The following is a 15,527-nucleotide window of genomic DNA, read 5'->3' as shown; positions in this document are numbered from 1 at the left end:
AGCCTATATTTCATCTAGCGTGCTGAGACCTCAAACAGGCTTCTGCGGTGTGTTGCCACTTTGTGGCACCTGGAAGCAGTGCATAAAGAGCTGCTTCGAACCTGGCAGGTACCCCACACCACGGAGGCCTCTGCAACAGCACAGAGATCAACGCTGTTTTCAAAATGCACAGCTTGCTGTAAAATACTCCCAAAGCACCTGTTTTTTTAGGCACTCACCCCCAGTCCAATAGTTGCAAACCTTGATTTATTAATGGAACTTTTGGACCAGTTGATAGCAGCTGCTCATAATTTGAAATTACAATTACTATCACCATAAAAAATTGCCAGCCTGATCTAGTAACAATTGGTGTAGTGGGGCACCATTGCTCACCTGGCTTCCCAGCATAGCAGGTCTCTGGTGCTTTCCAAGAGGGAGAGGGGAGGGGTGAGTTGCAGGCAGCTTGGTCCAGTGCAGCATGCGATAATGGAGTCAATATGACATTCCCCCTCCCACATACTGGGCCAGGCTCCCTGTGCCTCCCCCTCCCTTCTCAGCAAGCCAGTGGCCTGCTGTGTTGGGCAGCTAGAAGAGCAACAGTGCAACCTCTGCTGCTACTGGCTTGATCTAGGGCTTCCCACGCATGTAGAAGTTCCAATGTATGTACAGTGTATGTGCTTGCTTACTTACTTACTACAGTGTCAGTATGCATTGGTAACAAATGGTGGGGTGTCCCTGTTGTTTCAGTGCACTGGGCAGTTTAGTTTGAGCTTTATGCCAGGGCAATATCTCTTTATACCCAACAATGAAAGTTACTAATCTAGGGAAAAATCTAGATTATTTGGGGGTTTGATATTGAATAAATATATAAAAACAAGAAGCTAATGAAACTGCAGGGGCAGACAAAGTAAAGCGAGACAATGTCAATACTACATATTCAGTCTTGGCCTGCAGCAGGGTTTCTAACTTGACCTCTTACATGCATTGATTGATACTGTCAATCTATGTACTGACATTTTGAATGTAGGCATACTATCACAGAAGTTGGTCAAGCTTATTCTTTTCCTGATTAAGACCAAATCTGAAAATAAATTCTAATTAATGTTCCCAAGTGATCAGTTTAGTTTTTCAACTCTATAGTCATTTAAAAATGGCCAACATACACTGATCATTACCTGAAAAAACAAAATGGCAAATACCTTCTAACTGCTTGTCAGCTTACCTGTCACAAAAGACCGACATTTTCATTTTCTCTCTGTATTTGAACCACATTGGAAATCTATACAAATGCTTAAGTAGCTACTTCACATGCAACAACCAAGTTGAGCTATAACATGATTGCAGCCAAAATCAAAAGCGTCTAGCAGAAAATGGTGATGCATTTGCATATTCCAAAGTGGAATCTTAGCTTTCGGTCAACTAACCCTAAAAGGCAAGCATTATGCAGCACTTATGGTGACCTCATACGGCATTGTACAATTACTCAACAATTCTGTCTGTGCTTAACTTAGACTTTTACTGGTTCCTTATGTGACAAAAATAGCATTGGTTAAATGAATGCGCTTGTGCCTATTTGCCAATTCACATTTTTACCTCGCTTCATGTACCTACAGAATTAGTGCAAAGATTGTTCAGATTTGATGTCAGCTTCTAATCACACACATAAATATGACAACTAAAACTCTCAGGGTGATAAGCGGTTTGGTGAGCTATTTCCTTCCCCACCTGTAGAAAGTTTGAGAGTTGTCAGCTTACGCGGAGGGTGCTGAGGACTCTTACGAAGGTTATCATCCATCTGCAGAAACAACATAAACAGCAATTCATATATCTAAAGAAGATATCTATAACAAAATCTTCACAAAGATTCAGAAATGTGCTCTACAAAGCTGTTTTCTAGATATGCACTAGTGTGGTCTAACTGAGATCAAGGAGACCAGACCAATGTGAATGTTCAATAGAACTCCTCATGGATGTGATTCATCATTCCTTGATATTTTAGCTTTCAGACTGCACTTAGCAAGCCTAGTTCTTGCTTATCCATAAATGTATTTATCATATTGTGTACTACTTGACCTATCATACGTACATAAACAAGAGTCAGGACCCCTTAAATGTTACTGCGGATATGTAGGAGATGCATTTTTTGTAAAGGCGGAGACACAACTGGCATGATGTTTAACTGACTTAATCACATGGGAAGGGTCCAATGCATGGGTCTTTCTCATAGGAACTGCCTTCCCCTCTTCCAGCACAATGCCACTTCCATGGGTGAGACGCACAAAATTGGCCCCCACCTGTCTGACTGGAACATTTAAATGCTACTCTAGCTGCACAGAAGCCACTCATTGAAAAGAAGATCTCACATGACTCTAGGATAACACTTCAAAATAACTTCTTCAACACTCCTGGCAAAATCTAGCAAGGTTATCTAGCTTTAGAAAATGAGTTTAATCTGAACACAGATTAAAAGTAAAATTACAGCAATAATGAGTTGCCAGTATTTTCCAACATTATGTGAAGATGGCAACCATCTAAAAAGAGTCCATTAGGCAAGGACTGGTAAGACAGTAGTGGCTGGTGGAGCAGGATGGAGCAGTCCTCCTGACACTGGTGTTACTGCATTTCCTTGAACAGGGCTGGGGTAGTGCAGAGCAGAGGGAGAGTTGGAGCTGTGTGGATGCACAAGTGGAACCAATCCAGCACTCTTTCTGATGCACTTGCTCAGTCCTGACCTCACTGCCACCATGCCCCACCCCCGCCCGCCCAGGTAAGCTGCAGCAACACCATGCCCCACCACACGAGTTGTTACAGCTGAGAAAAATGCATTCAAGAAAACAAGGCGCTTCAGAAGCAATTGATGTAGGAATGCAAATGAATTAATTTCTGATGGAAGAAATAGAACCTGAAACAATCAAAACAAAATGTAGCCATATTATTTTTATTTGCAGGATTTTTTCAGATTATTATAGGTGGTCACATTCAAAAAGCACATTATGAACTGATGTGATGCGTGCCAATGTCCTTAAGTATCATTCATATGCTTTTGCACCTGGTAATACATTCCATGTTCCAACTCTGTACATGAGTGTTGAAATCCAGGGTTCATTCTTGATACTCCTACTGAAGTAAATATAAGCGACTTGTGTACTGCTGTCTAGCTCACCTTTGAAGAAAATGAATTTTCTAAGGTATGCAATATAATATGCATACCCTGAAACAAGTATTTCAGAGTATGTAATTGCTAAAATTAACCTGAAAATTACATGACAGTGACTAGGAAGAGGGGCCCTGATTTTAAAGCAAATGGAACCTAATGGGGAGAAATGCAGAATTATCCTTCATCCAGTGCAACCCTGCTCCTCAAATGCTTTCCTTCAAGTTAAGCCAAGGGCAACTTCAGCATCACAGCTTGGCAGAGGGAGAAAGCACTTGGGCTGACAAGCTATCGGAAAGCTGGACAGGTTTTACTCTCTTCACTCATGTGTCCCTTTTCTGATTTCCATCCTCTCTTTCAACTTGATTAGACAGAAATGGTCCAAACACATTGAACTGCCATGGTCATGCCTAATTTGATCCCTAGTTATCAACAAGAAAATCAGAAAAATACAAAAAGACAGAAACAAAAATGACCTTTTCAATTAAGTTGGATTCTTTGTTTACAAGCTGTGTGAGTTTCTGTAGATTTGCATCAACTGTGTCTTGACCTGCTGGAGTGGCACCTAAATAAGCAATGCACACAGAAACAGAAAGTTAGGAGGGACTGAAACTACATTTAGAAAGCATTTCCTTATTTTCATCAGGGAACAGAACATAAGAAGGGTCTGCTGAATCAGGTCAATGGCCCACCTAGTCCAGCAACCTGTTCTCACAGTGGCCAACCAAGTGCCAATGGGTAAGTCTGAAAAATCAATTTCACCTCCCCACCACAAACCAAATCCTCGGCTACTTCCATTCCACAGCAGAGAAAATTTTAAATGGTAAGACTTCCAGAGCCATACAGATTCAGTGCAAATATAGATATACCTCGTATGAAAATGTAACACATGTTGAAAGAGAAGCATATGGCTTACCTGACAAGTTTGATCTGAAGTAGCAAATCAGAATGTCATCACAGAAGTGACATAAATTGGGAAGCTGCTTCAAATGATCTTGTAGCTGGGTTTTGGGGAACGGTACTTTATAAAGAGGAGCAAGAAAACCAAACACAAAGGCATCAAGAGTTGTAGGCCTAGGGGTAACAAACATGGGATACGGATATCTCAAATTCTGTAAGACACTTTCTAAACAGAGAAAAATATCAAGCAAAGTGTAGCTCGTATTTAGCAAAATAACATGAGTGCTAATGTGGAATTAAACCCATGATGGAAGATTAAAAACATGTTTGACTCAACATATGGTATAGTCTTATTTTCACAACAGTTTAGTAAGATTGCGTTTTGTCATAAAATATCTCCATTAATGGGATAAAAGAGAAAGATATTCATGGCATGGCATTTTAATAGACAATGAACAAGATTCAACTGCCTGCAGGCTGCACATATAATTACAAAACAGCAGCTGCTGTCATGTCCCAAGTCTGTTTAGAGACATTAATGTTGAACACTGTCATAGTTTCAGCTGCTCCCTTGGTACAGATATACAAGAGCTGATAAATGGAATATCTGGTGATCACATGCCATCAACAAAACTCAGATTTGGTTCACAGATTACTCCAACATCTGCATTGGGATAGATTTTTATTTATTTTTTGCTTATTTGGAGCATTTGTACCCCTTTCTTCTGCCAAATAGTTCCATGCTGTTCCAGCAACATTTTGACTGAAAAACTGCACAGGCAGGTCAAATCACGTAATTATTTCCTGTGCCAGCATTACTGACTGAGCCACACTTGAAGTGGCTTCTACGACCACCACTGTGGTAATTTTTTAAAAAGAATATAAGACGAGTTCTTAGAAGGAAAACAGTGTTTGGCATGAAAGGTCAGAATCGCAGCAACAATTGAGGTGATTGACTCCTCTCTTCTGTCTGAAGTGCAGGTGGTACACAGACTGAAACAATTCAAAAATGGGTATCCTGTGGAACAGGAAGGTTGACTGCAGTACAGTATATCCAATGAGGATAAGACTCTCCCCAAAACAATGTGCCAATGTGCTCTTAGAAATAAAAATCTGTAAATAGGGCAGGCATGGTCTGGTTTTCATTATCCAAGTTTTTTTAAACAAAATAACAGTCACCAACTGTGCAGGGAACAGATCACATGGAACGAAGACATACCATGTATAGGGCAGTTAAGTTAGGTTGTTCAGCTGCAACCTATCTATTCCTCTGTAGGGTCAAGCTCCAAAAAGTCCTGATTCTTCAAGGCTGCAACAGAGGCAAGCTTTGCACAGGACTGATTGGCTGGCACCTGCGTATCTGTCACTATACCACCCGCAACGTGGGGAAAAAATGCACTTCAAACGGGGTTTTTTTTAAAAAAATTAAGCAAAAAATGATAAATAGATAAACAAACAGGGATGTGCTTTTAATTAAAAAGAAAAGAGAACAGAAATCACACTGCCTGCCTGAGGCACAAGGGAAGACTGATGGCTGATGGCTGAGCCAGCAATCAATTCCCTAGCATGCAAATGTGTCATTTCACTTGCATAGCCAGGAGCAAGCCAAGTTCACCGCTGGTGAGCTCTTGTTCATATTTTTATTTGCCTCTAGTACATTTAATTGGTCACCCTGTGGTTTGACAAGCACTAGAAGAATGACATCTGATTTTAAAACTTGAATACATACCAAAAATCTATGTTTCGTTCACAAGGAAAAAGAAAACCGGAAAGCATACACAAGTATTTTGGCATTAACACCGCATATGTTGCAAACACTGTAAACATTCTGTACTCACATGTTTCCAAAGAAAAATGGAGACGTCCCCAGTCTGTTTGATAGAAGATTCAGGCATTCCTTGGCATCTCTGTAGATCTAAAACAAACAAACATCAAAGTTTATTTGCATACCACCTTTTCTAGGAGCTCATCTCAAATTAATTTAGTACATGGATGATGCATAGCTAAGAATCTCTGTGGCACAACCCAGATTAAAAAAGGCCCAAAGCATACTACTTCAATTTAGAGTCTGAAAGATATGCACACACATAACCCCCAAATAATGAGTTCTAGCCAACAAAGTTTTATTCAAAGTAGATTCACTGAAAATTAATGGACCCAAATTAATATTGTCCATTATAGTCATACCTTGGATCCTGAACGCCCTGGAACCTGGACATTTTGGCTCCCGAATGCCGCAAACCCAGAAGTGATTGTTCCGGTTTGTGAACGTTCTTTTGAAACCCAAATGTCCGGCGGGGCTTCCGCGGCTTCTGATTGGCTGCAGGAGCTTCCTGCAGCCAATCAGAAGCCACAATTTGGTTTCTGAACGTTTTGGAAGTCAAACGGACTTCCAGAACAGATTCCGTACGACTTCCAAGGTACAACTGTAATTTCAATGGGAGTACTCTGAGTAAAATGTAGTGGCTATAACCCAATATTTGAGAAATTGTTATGTGTCCTTGGGCACACATATACATAACATGCCTGTGGCCACTCCTTTGTATGCTGGCTTATTTTTTTACTTGTTTGCAAGAGTGTCTCCCTCCAACCACCAGCATGTTCCCTATGTGACTGCGTTATTCCTGTACCCTGCTGGAATATGAGCGTCTTATGTTTGCTATCCATGTCTTGATCATCTTGTGGATTAGTTACTGCGATCTGCAATATGTGAGCTTGTCTTTGAAAACTGTTCAAAAGCTTCAGCTAGTAACAAAATGTCTTTATTTATTTATTTGTTTGTTTGTTTGTTTGTTTGTTTGTTTATTATGCCACCCTTCATTGGTTAAGATCCAGAGTAGTTTACAAAATACAGTTAAAACAATGTATTCAATTTTTAAAAACTTCATTATAACATAAAACTAATATTCAATCCATCAGAGCACTACAGCAGAAGAAGGCAGAATCAGTCCACCTGGCATAAAACACACCAGTCCCTCCCCAAAACATGAGTGAAGAGATGCCAGGCAGAAAGAATGCAAAACACTAGTTCTTTCCATCTGCATGGGTTGACAAATTTGTTAACCAGAACAATAACATAAGGCATGGGAAATTTCAAGTGGCAACTAAAATGAAGGAGAATCACGAAAGCCCTCTCCCGAAACTTCTTTTGAACCACTGGTTGATCAAGGAAGTTGTTGGACCAGTAAACTTCACTGATCCTTCCAACATTACCTTGAAGAAATCTATTGTCTCAAAAAGTATTAAAACAAGCACCATCATATTTAGCCTCCAATTCTAGTACATCTGCATCGATTATAGGCCTAAATTACTCATAAAGCAAAATATACCTGTGCTTCCACTTCAGTGAGACTGTAGAGCGGAGGCCCTCCCTTTGTCAGCAAGATCCTATTAAGGGCTTCCCCAGACATCTTTCTAGGCAGATACCAACTCAATGGAAATGGAATCCTTGAAGCAAACCATGGTTTTGTCACATTGTAGTAATTATCAGCTTCAACCCAGAAAGTGTGCAGCTATATCATGATGACAAAGAATGTTAACATTCGATAATGAACATCAGCCTCCCTGTTACTAAAAAAAATCAAACCTGTTTTTGTTTACCAATAGATTTTGGGGGATCTAATAAGCCTGTCTCAGTGTTCAAGAACCAAGTTATTTTCTCAGCAGAGTGGAAATAAAGTTAAGACTATTACAGATATGCAAACACATTTTAAATAATTAATTTTTTACATGAAAATAAGTCCCAATGAACTCAATGGGGCCTTCTTCTGAGTAGACATGAATAGGACTGCACTATACAGGTAATAAGAAAAGTCAAATTATACCAAGCATATTATTTTTAAAGAAGCAATTTATATTCAATTTAAATTATTCCTACCATGTCAGCAGTGTTTCAGAACAGTGAAAAGTAACTTGTTTAAAAAACACACATACTCTATCCATTACTCCTCTATCCATTACCTGAACTTCTGTGACATTACTGGCCTAGTCTTTACAAATAGCAGACTGCAAACTTCGCATAAAAACCTAGCACATTATGGGTAAGTCAAGGTCTAAGAAAGTCTGTGGCTGTTCTTCTCCTGCCATTTTGTATCTAGTGCAAGATCTACCCAGAAAACATTTGGTAATGAGCTATTGTACAGTGGTGCCTCGCAAGACGAAATTAATCCGTTCCACGAGTCTCTTCGTCTTGCGGTTTTTTCGTCTTGCAAAGCACGGCTATTAGCGGCTTAGCGGCTATTAGCGGCTTAGCGGCTATTAATGGCTTAGCGGCTTTAAGAAAAAGGAAACAAACTCGCAAGAACTCGCAAGACGTTTCGTCTTGCGAAGCAAGCCCATAGGGAAATTCGTCTTGCGGAACGACTCAAAAAACGGAAAACTCTTTCGTCTTGCGCGTTTTTCGTCTTGCGAGGCATTCGTCTTGCGAGGTACCACTGTATATTGCATCTGCTTGATTAGTTTAACTTTGTTTTTAGGATTTTGTGCTTTTTATATGAGCAATAGAAGCTTATCACATACAACTTTCATTAAAACCACACTAGAACTCATCTATTTCTAGGTTTCTTTGCGGAAAGAATTTCTGTATAGGAAAAATTTAGTTATGTAAGTCTTCATCTACAGAGTGAAGTAATAAAACCCAGACAGATGTTTACCACCATGTCTACTGTTTGTGAGAACAAAGCCACAGAGCAGGGGTGGGAAATCTGTGGCCTTCCTGATGATGTTGCACTCCAGCTCCTCTCAGTTCCAGCCAGCATAGCCAATAGTCAGGGATGATGGGACTGGGAGTCCAACAATGTCTGGAAGGCCCACACAGCTGTCCAAACTCTTGCTTTCAGTTTACTGAACTAACCCTATTGTCACTGAGCTCTTTAATATGAAAGCTGATTTTAAAGAGATCTGATTTTAATGGTGATTACTGACTCCTAAGACGTCTCATGGGAACACACAAGAAGTTCAAGACACATTAATTTCAATGAACTGAATAAGCATGTTATTGACTTTGGGTGGGTGGCACTGCAAAACTTTGGTCACAAACAATAACTGTATCTTACCACAGCAGGAAGTAATTTTTCTTCGAGTAGTGCAATGTACGCCAGTGTGTCTGCTCCTTCTTTTGTAGACAACTCATAATCAGCATTATATTTCTGCCAATGAAAAAGGCAATACATTAATGCAGCAAGCAGTCATATGAAACTTTCCAAAGAGAAAATAAAGCCAACAATTGAAGGTTCCTGTAAAAAGTGAATTATATATTGTTTCAAAAAACAGAAAAGCAATAAATAATAAAATTAAACACTTAACTTTTCCTCCAAGTTAATGGTTTCAATGTTTAACAATAGTGTTGACTGCTGAAGTTACAGAGGCACTTAATTCTAAGATCAATTTGCCTGAAGTCAAACTAATGGGGATATTTTAACAAAATCAACTTGCACTTTAGTTAAGGTGTGCATGCCCTTTCTATTTAAACGGCATTTAGTCATGGTGAATCCTGAAAAATGGAGTTTAAAAATGCATCTCTATTCCCCTAAAATATAAAATTTACTTGTGCTCCTGTTTGGCTCTTTTATTGTACAAACAGAATCTGAAAGAGTTGGGAATTTATGAGCTACAGTAGTGATCTCCTAGTGAATATATAGACAAGAGATCTTGTGGAATGACTCTCTATGGGATCCAAGGAGAACCTTTTCATCCTGTCCCTGATGTTGGAGCATCAGTCAAGTTGCAGCAGTGCCTGAAAGCTCTATCAGCCAAGCATTTCACCTTACACAGAAGTCTTTCTGTGCATTGCATAGGGCGCTCCATAGGAAAATCCAGCCGTCAGTTTATCGCCTGATCTTGCCTATGCAGGGTGCTGTCAACAGAAGCTGAAATTTTGCCATATTCAGGGTGAAAAGACAAGTAGCCTGTGGGATTATTTTGCAAAAAGCATTAGCTCCTGCCTGGCTATGATAGAGGGTACAGGCACTGCTGTGGCTTGTGTGGCACAACAAAGTTCTGCTTCACTGAGGTGGGGATCCACTTTACAGGTTGATTTCCAGGCACTCACATATGCTAGAAGAGAATGATTGCAGTGAGTTTTATTTATTATTTTATTTCACACTATTTATATACTGCTTGATTGTAAAAAAAAAACCAAAAACCCTCAAAGAGTTCAAGTAGTATTGAGTCTGGCTGGCAGAGTCAATTGACTGGTAGACTATAGATTTCTTGGGACACATTTTGTTTGTTCTCATACCTTAACAGGAGAGGGAGAGGTGGCAGTCAAACCCTAGCAAAGGTGTCCTCTCTCCAGAATGTTCCTTAGTCTTTGGAAACAGTTTTAAGAATTCTGCCTCAATATCCTGATTTTTCAGCTGTCATTTCCTTGATTTTCCAGTCTTCAGTGAAACTTCCAGGCTAGCCAGCAACTGAATTTCTAATGTTAAAATTAAGGAAGGGGAAAAAATTCCTTAATCAAGTGAAAGAAACATTTTATTCCCTTTTTGTAAATAAAGAAGCAAACAAAAGCACAAGTAATTTGCCCTCAAATCTCACAAAGCTTTTGAAATGAAAGTTAGAAATTCGAGAATCTTTAAAGATTTAACTTACCAGATATGAGATACTATTTATGGAAACTCACCTGCTTTCTTAAGAAGTTTAGTATTTTTGCTGGCTGAGAAATAACGGTGTCATTCAATATCAGTACTGGTACACTCCCTAAAAATAAATGATCAATCAAGATAATGCAATCAAAACAACTCTATTAGTGCTAACATAACAGGTGTTTAAATTTGCTCATGTAAGAATTCTGATCAGCTCAATATCAAGGATTGGTGCATATAAGCTTTCACTTTTGCCACTCATTTTTAAAAATTGCCTTATTTTGTAGCTTCAACATAAGAAGGCTAGGGGTGATCCTTCATCCTGCTGACATAGTTCAGATGATGCTAAGCACTGTTACTTCAGAATCATTCTGCTACACCCACATTTGATTCATAAAAGGCCTTTCACAATGCAACTGCACTCCCTTAAGCTGTTCCCTGTTCAAACATCCTAGGTCTTTCTCTGCACTAGTGCAACAAATAGCTTGGAATGTAATGCTCACTTTGAACTGACTTTCATCTGATATGATCCACTCTTGGCTTTGCACAACAGAAAGTAAAACTGGGTTCTAAGCCAGGGCTGAGGATCTTCCTATTTGTACATAGTTATGTATGTCTGTAAGGGACGCGGGTGGCACTGTGGGTAAAACCACAGAGCCTAGGACTTGCCGATCAGAAGGACGGCGGTTCGAATCCCCACGACGGGGTGAGCTCCCATTGCTCAGTCCCTACTCCTGCCAACCTAGCAGTTCGAAAGCACGTCAAAGTGCAAGTAGATAAATAGGTACTGCTCTGGTGGGAAGGAAAACGGCGTTTCCATGCGCTGCTCTGGTTCGCCAGAAGTGGCTTAGTCATGCTGGCCACATGACCCGGAAGCTGTACGCCGGCTCCCTCAGCCAGTAAAGCGAGATGAGCACCACAACCCCAGAGTCGGTCACGACTGGACCTAATGGTCAGGGGTCCCTTTACCCTTTACCTTTATGTATGTATGTAACCCAAAATTGCTGTGCAGGGAGGTAGGGGTGCTGCATACCCAGATGGTGTGACAGTGGGGCAGGGTTGGTTTGGGCACACTGGCAGGAGCACTGGACTGGAATTGTCACTGTGCCACACCACCCTCGCCACTGCCCCTTGTCCATCCCAGTACATAGCAGTGAAGCCAGATCTGTGGCACCACCCTGTCCCAGTGGCTGCTTCTAATGTAACCACTGCTTAAGATGCGACTTAAAATGCAAATATATACACGTAAAATGTTAAAGCAATACCTCTTGGTGCTCTCCACAAATGATCTATAACATTCACTTTCATTGGTGCACCACAAAACCTGGCATAAGCCTGCAATGAAAGTTACAAAATAATTAAACTCAATGTTTTATTCTTCAGAATTTTGACAACCTACCGGTAAATGTTAGGTAAATAAGCTACTTATTTGATTTATAACCTGACTCATCTCAAAAGCTCAGGGTGCACAGTCATATTATGCCACTGCCATAATCAACATTAAATGCAACACTCAACTGTCACAATTAATGGACAATTTACTATGGACTTCAATGGGATGTCAGTTGGCTATGGGGCCAAGAGGAGCTAAGACAGTGCTGGGGGAAAATCGTGCCTCTCCTGGGGTTGCTGGATTTCAACTTATGTTATCTATGATGAATAGGCTATGTTGGCTGGGACTGAAGGAAACTGGAATCCAACAACATCTTGAAGGTCACAGGTTTCTCAGTAGGAATTATGGGAAAGCATTACTAGTTTTAAAATACACTGACCTAGTTCCACCCAAGGAAATCCTTTCCACCCCCGCAGCTCATGGGTATGTAAGGTTGTTGTTGCTATTTAGTCGTTTAGTTGTGTCCGACTCTTCATGACCCCATGGACCAGAGCACGCCAGGCTCTGTACATGCAACTATTTATCTGTAAAATGCTTTTGTTTTAGCTGGATGTGACCACTAGCTGTTACATTCCACTACATGCACACAGAGCTGGAATTGGGCTGAGATCAACCTATATTGTTAATATATGCCACAAGCCCAAGTTCACACTTCATACTCAGCAAAACTATGATTTCGCTCTAAATAGTGTGGCGGCAGAAGGACCCAGTGAGGTGCGAATACTTAGTACTACATGCAAACTGAGCCACTGCATATTTTTTAAAAGACGTACAGCATAGACAACTTTAAAGCAATCGGAGATATCCATGGACCATTCTCAAACTACCATTTTTAATACATATCAGCTTGCTCTCTCTTTTAAAAAGATGTGGATGAACAGATTAAGTCTGTGACAATATGCACAAGTGACAAAGTTAACATCTCAGTAGTCACAAATGCTGAACTTTACTTTTTAAAAAACAAATGCCTGTCTTGAAGTGTTGCTGTAAGAGTGGACTCTGAAAGGAGACACAACCTATATTCATTTTCTATTCCTCCTACTCATGAAGATATGTGAAACCCAAGTGCTTAAAAAAAGATTTTAAGGATTTAAATGAAATTGTCCTTTTAGACAATATGTAAAGGTTTTCTGATGGGACATTTCTATATTATCTTTTTGGTGCTCGGTTGCACATTGGAGTACGTCCTACTTTCAAATTCCAGGGACAGGTGCATTACAGCACAATCCTATGGATTTTCACTCAGAAGCCTCACTCTGTCCAATGGAGTGACTCACGGGTAAATGTGCAACACTGCTGCAGCCACAGTCCGCTACAGCAAGCACATACACCTCCAGGATTAATTTTTTTACTGTGACATTAACTCTCGTGTACTAGCATCGACACCGTATCGGATCCATCCCATGAAGTGGGCTCTCTGATCCACAACGTTTCATACCACAGTTAAGTGCCGGATATTGCTTATTTCCAGAAAGTATACACCACTTTTGAAAGGCTCTTTAAAAAGCGGGATGGAGACTCCTTTATATATTAAAATAAAAATAAAAATGCATAAATATATATAGGTGGAAGCTTTCCCCCTTCAGCACTGGAAATGTTTGAGGCTTTCCTCCCCAGGTGCAATCCATTGTGGCGGCTCTTCACAAGCATCTCTCCGTCTCCCCCTCACACCCGAATCTGGGCCTTCGCCCGCAAACCCGTCAAACCCGCCGTTACCATGACAACGAGGCATTCCGCGTGCACGGACGGCAACCCCCAATCACCGCCCCAGCAGCTCAGCTCCATGGCGGGCGCCATATTGGACGCAGCAAACCCTTTGCCCCCACGAAGCTCCGCCCACGGCCCCGCCCTTCCCCTCCTCGCGGAGTGTTCGCCCTTCGGCATGGGCGGGGCGAAAAAGAGGCCCGAGCGGGATGCTCCGCCCTTTTTACGTTTTCTACGTGTTCCAGCGGCTGCACCGAGCGCCTCTCGCTGACTGCGCGGCCTCAGGGCTAGAGCAGCGGCGCAGATACCCAGCCCTACAACGGCTTTGATATATTTTCTTGTGGTGGTTGTGGGGCAAAGTGCAGCAGCTACAGTAGTCATATTTATTTATAATTTATCAGGGCAAAGCATTGGCGTTGAAAAACGAAGGTTTGGTAGTGCAAAACCAAAACCCAAAAAAGCCCACCTCCATGAACTTCCTAGCTGTTGTTTGGCCAAAGGGTTGATTTCAGATTAAATAAATTAAAATAGCTGCCTTCTTACTTGCTCCGTTAGTGGATCCGCACCTTGCCTTACAAATGCGTTGCAAGCAGAAAAACGCGGCATAATTCCGGCAAAGACAAATTTGGAATCCTAACCTTGTTTATTCAAAAGTAAATCTTGATCTCAGCGGGGCTTATTCCCAAATAGTTATGCAAAATTGTTATGCAACCTACACCTGACGTTAAAAAAAATGCACATTACAACTATTAAGGAACTGGGGTCTCTTGTGTCTTGTCTACCCTACTCCTAAAGTGTGGATAATAGCGTTTACTTTGGAGTAAGACCCACGGAGTTCAGTAGGGCTTCCAAATAAGGTACATAGGATTGTGACTTTCATTGCAACTAAGGATGCAATCCTTGGTAAGGCTGCTACAAAGAGACTCTTATGTTCTTAGCCCCCCCACCTCCAGCCCATAAAGATATTTTTTTCTCTTGTATTTATGCCAAGTGACACAGTTACTGAGATCACCTGAGATGTGCCATGCTTTAGGGTTGCCACCTGATTGCTCCGTATTTTAATGTAAAATCCTATGTCCTGTATTGATAGTTTTGTCCTGTATTTCAGGTCTCTCTCTGCCAAGTTAGGGACCCTCTCCAAATGCATGTTCGTGTATTTAAGTTCTAGGTAGCCAAAAACAGACAGATTTTATTTTTATTTTTTATTTATTTAATTTATATACCACCCTATACCTGGAGGTCTCAGGGCAGTCCCCCCCCCCGAGATTTACAAATTCATGTGTATGTGTGCGTGTGACAAATTTAAGAGGGGCATCCTGATAGGCTGCAATAGATTGTAATGGATTGTTCTGAAGTCACTTCAGCACCAGATGAAGAAAAAAAAAATCATCCACCCTACCCTGTCCTGTATTTTGCCAGAACAAAGGTGGCAACCCTTCATGGTTTCTATGTTAAAATACACACCTGCACCATTCTAAAATTTCCCCAATTGCAGCTCCCAGTAGTTTGCTAACAAAAGAAGCATTTTAAGTCTTCATGCACCATTCCCACCTGCTGCCAGGCGTATGTATTTTGTCCCTGTATTTTGTGGTATTCATGTCTGCAAGTACAATACATCCTCATTTGTAAAGTACTTTCACACAGCCCAGAATTAGCTCAATTGGGCTACTATAGAAACAGCAATGCACTCATCTTGAAAGCACTTTACTCAATAGGCATTCTGAGATAACAGGTGGTGTAAACTTTATTTATATGTTATTAAAGCTGTGAGGCTTTTAATTTCAAGTCTCATTATTTCATCTTTAAGAATCTA

The 15,527-nt window shown here is 40.8% G+C and overlaps 1 protein-coding gene across 4 annotated transcripts; it reads right to left on the bottom strand.

The window, feature by feature from the left end:
- Nucleotides 1-583: 583 nt before the first annotated feature.
- Nucleotides 584-13,847, bottom strand: MTX3 (metaxin 3). Of its 4 annotated transcripts, none has more exons than XM_053407847.1 (9): nt 13,727-13,847; nt 11,883-11,952; nt 10,656-10,732; nt 9,088-9,180; nt 7,363-7,545; nt 5,872-5,948; nt 4,050-4,207; nt 3,610-3,698; nt 584-1,774 (listed from the first exon to the last, which is right to left on the bottom strand). In XM_053407847.1, the coding sequence occupies exons 1-9, from the start codon at nt 13,805-13,807 to the stop codon at nt 1,664-1,666; spliced, it is 939 nt and encodes a 312-aa protein (XP_053263822.1). In that variant the 5' UTR covers nt 13,808-13,847; the 3' UTR covers nt 584-1,663. The 4 variants fall into 4 exon arrangements, with proteins under 4 accessions (XP_053263822.1, XP_053263824.1, XP_053263823.1 ...); XM_053407849.1 differs by lacking the exon at nt 13,727-13,847 and adding an exon at nt 13,566-13,685; XM_053407848.1 differs by lacking the exon at nt 7,363-7,545.
- Between the last annotated feature and the right edge of the window lie 1,680 nt (nt 13,848-15,527).

Source organism: Podarcis raffonei, chromosome 11 (genome assembly GCF_027172205.1).
Source record: "Podarcis raffonei isolate rPodRaf1 chromosome 11, rPodRaf1.pri, whole genome shotgun sequence".
Taxonomy (NCBI): Eukaryota; Metazoa; Chordata; class Lepidosauria; order Squamata; family Lacertidae; genus Podarcis; species Podarcis raffonei.
Note: the sequence above shows the minus strand (reverse complement) of the source record. Positions and strands in the feature narration are given on the sequence as shown.

Bases quoted from the DNA above. Each gene is read 5' to 3' on its own strand.
- MTX3 (XM_053407847.1), bottom strand. From the start codon at position 13,807: ATGGCGCCCGCCATGGAGCTGAGCTGCTGGGGCGGTGATTGGGGGTTG. The intron at 5,949-7,362 runs GTATATTTTGCT...TGTTTGTTTTAG, and splicing joins TCACTGAAGTGGAAGCACAG to ATCTACAGAGATGCCAAGGA. The intron at 3,699-4,049 runs GTAAGCCATATG...TTGCTTATTTAG, and splicing joins CTTCAGATCAAACTTGTCAG to GTGCCACTCCAGCAGGTCAA.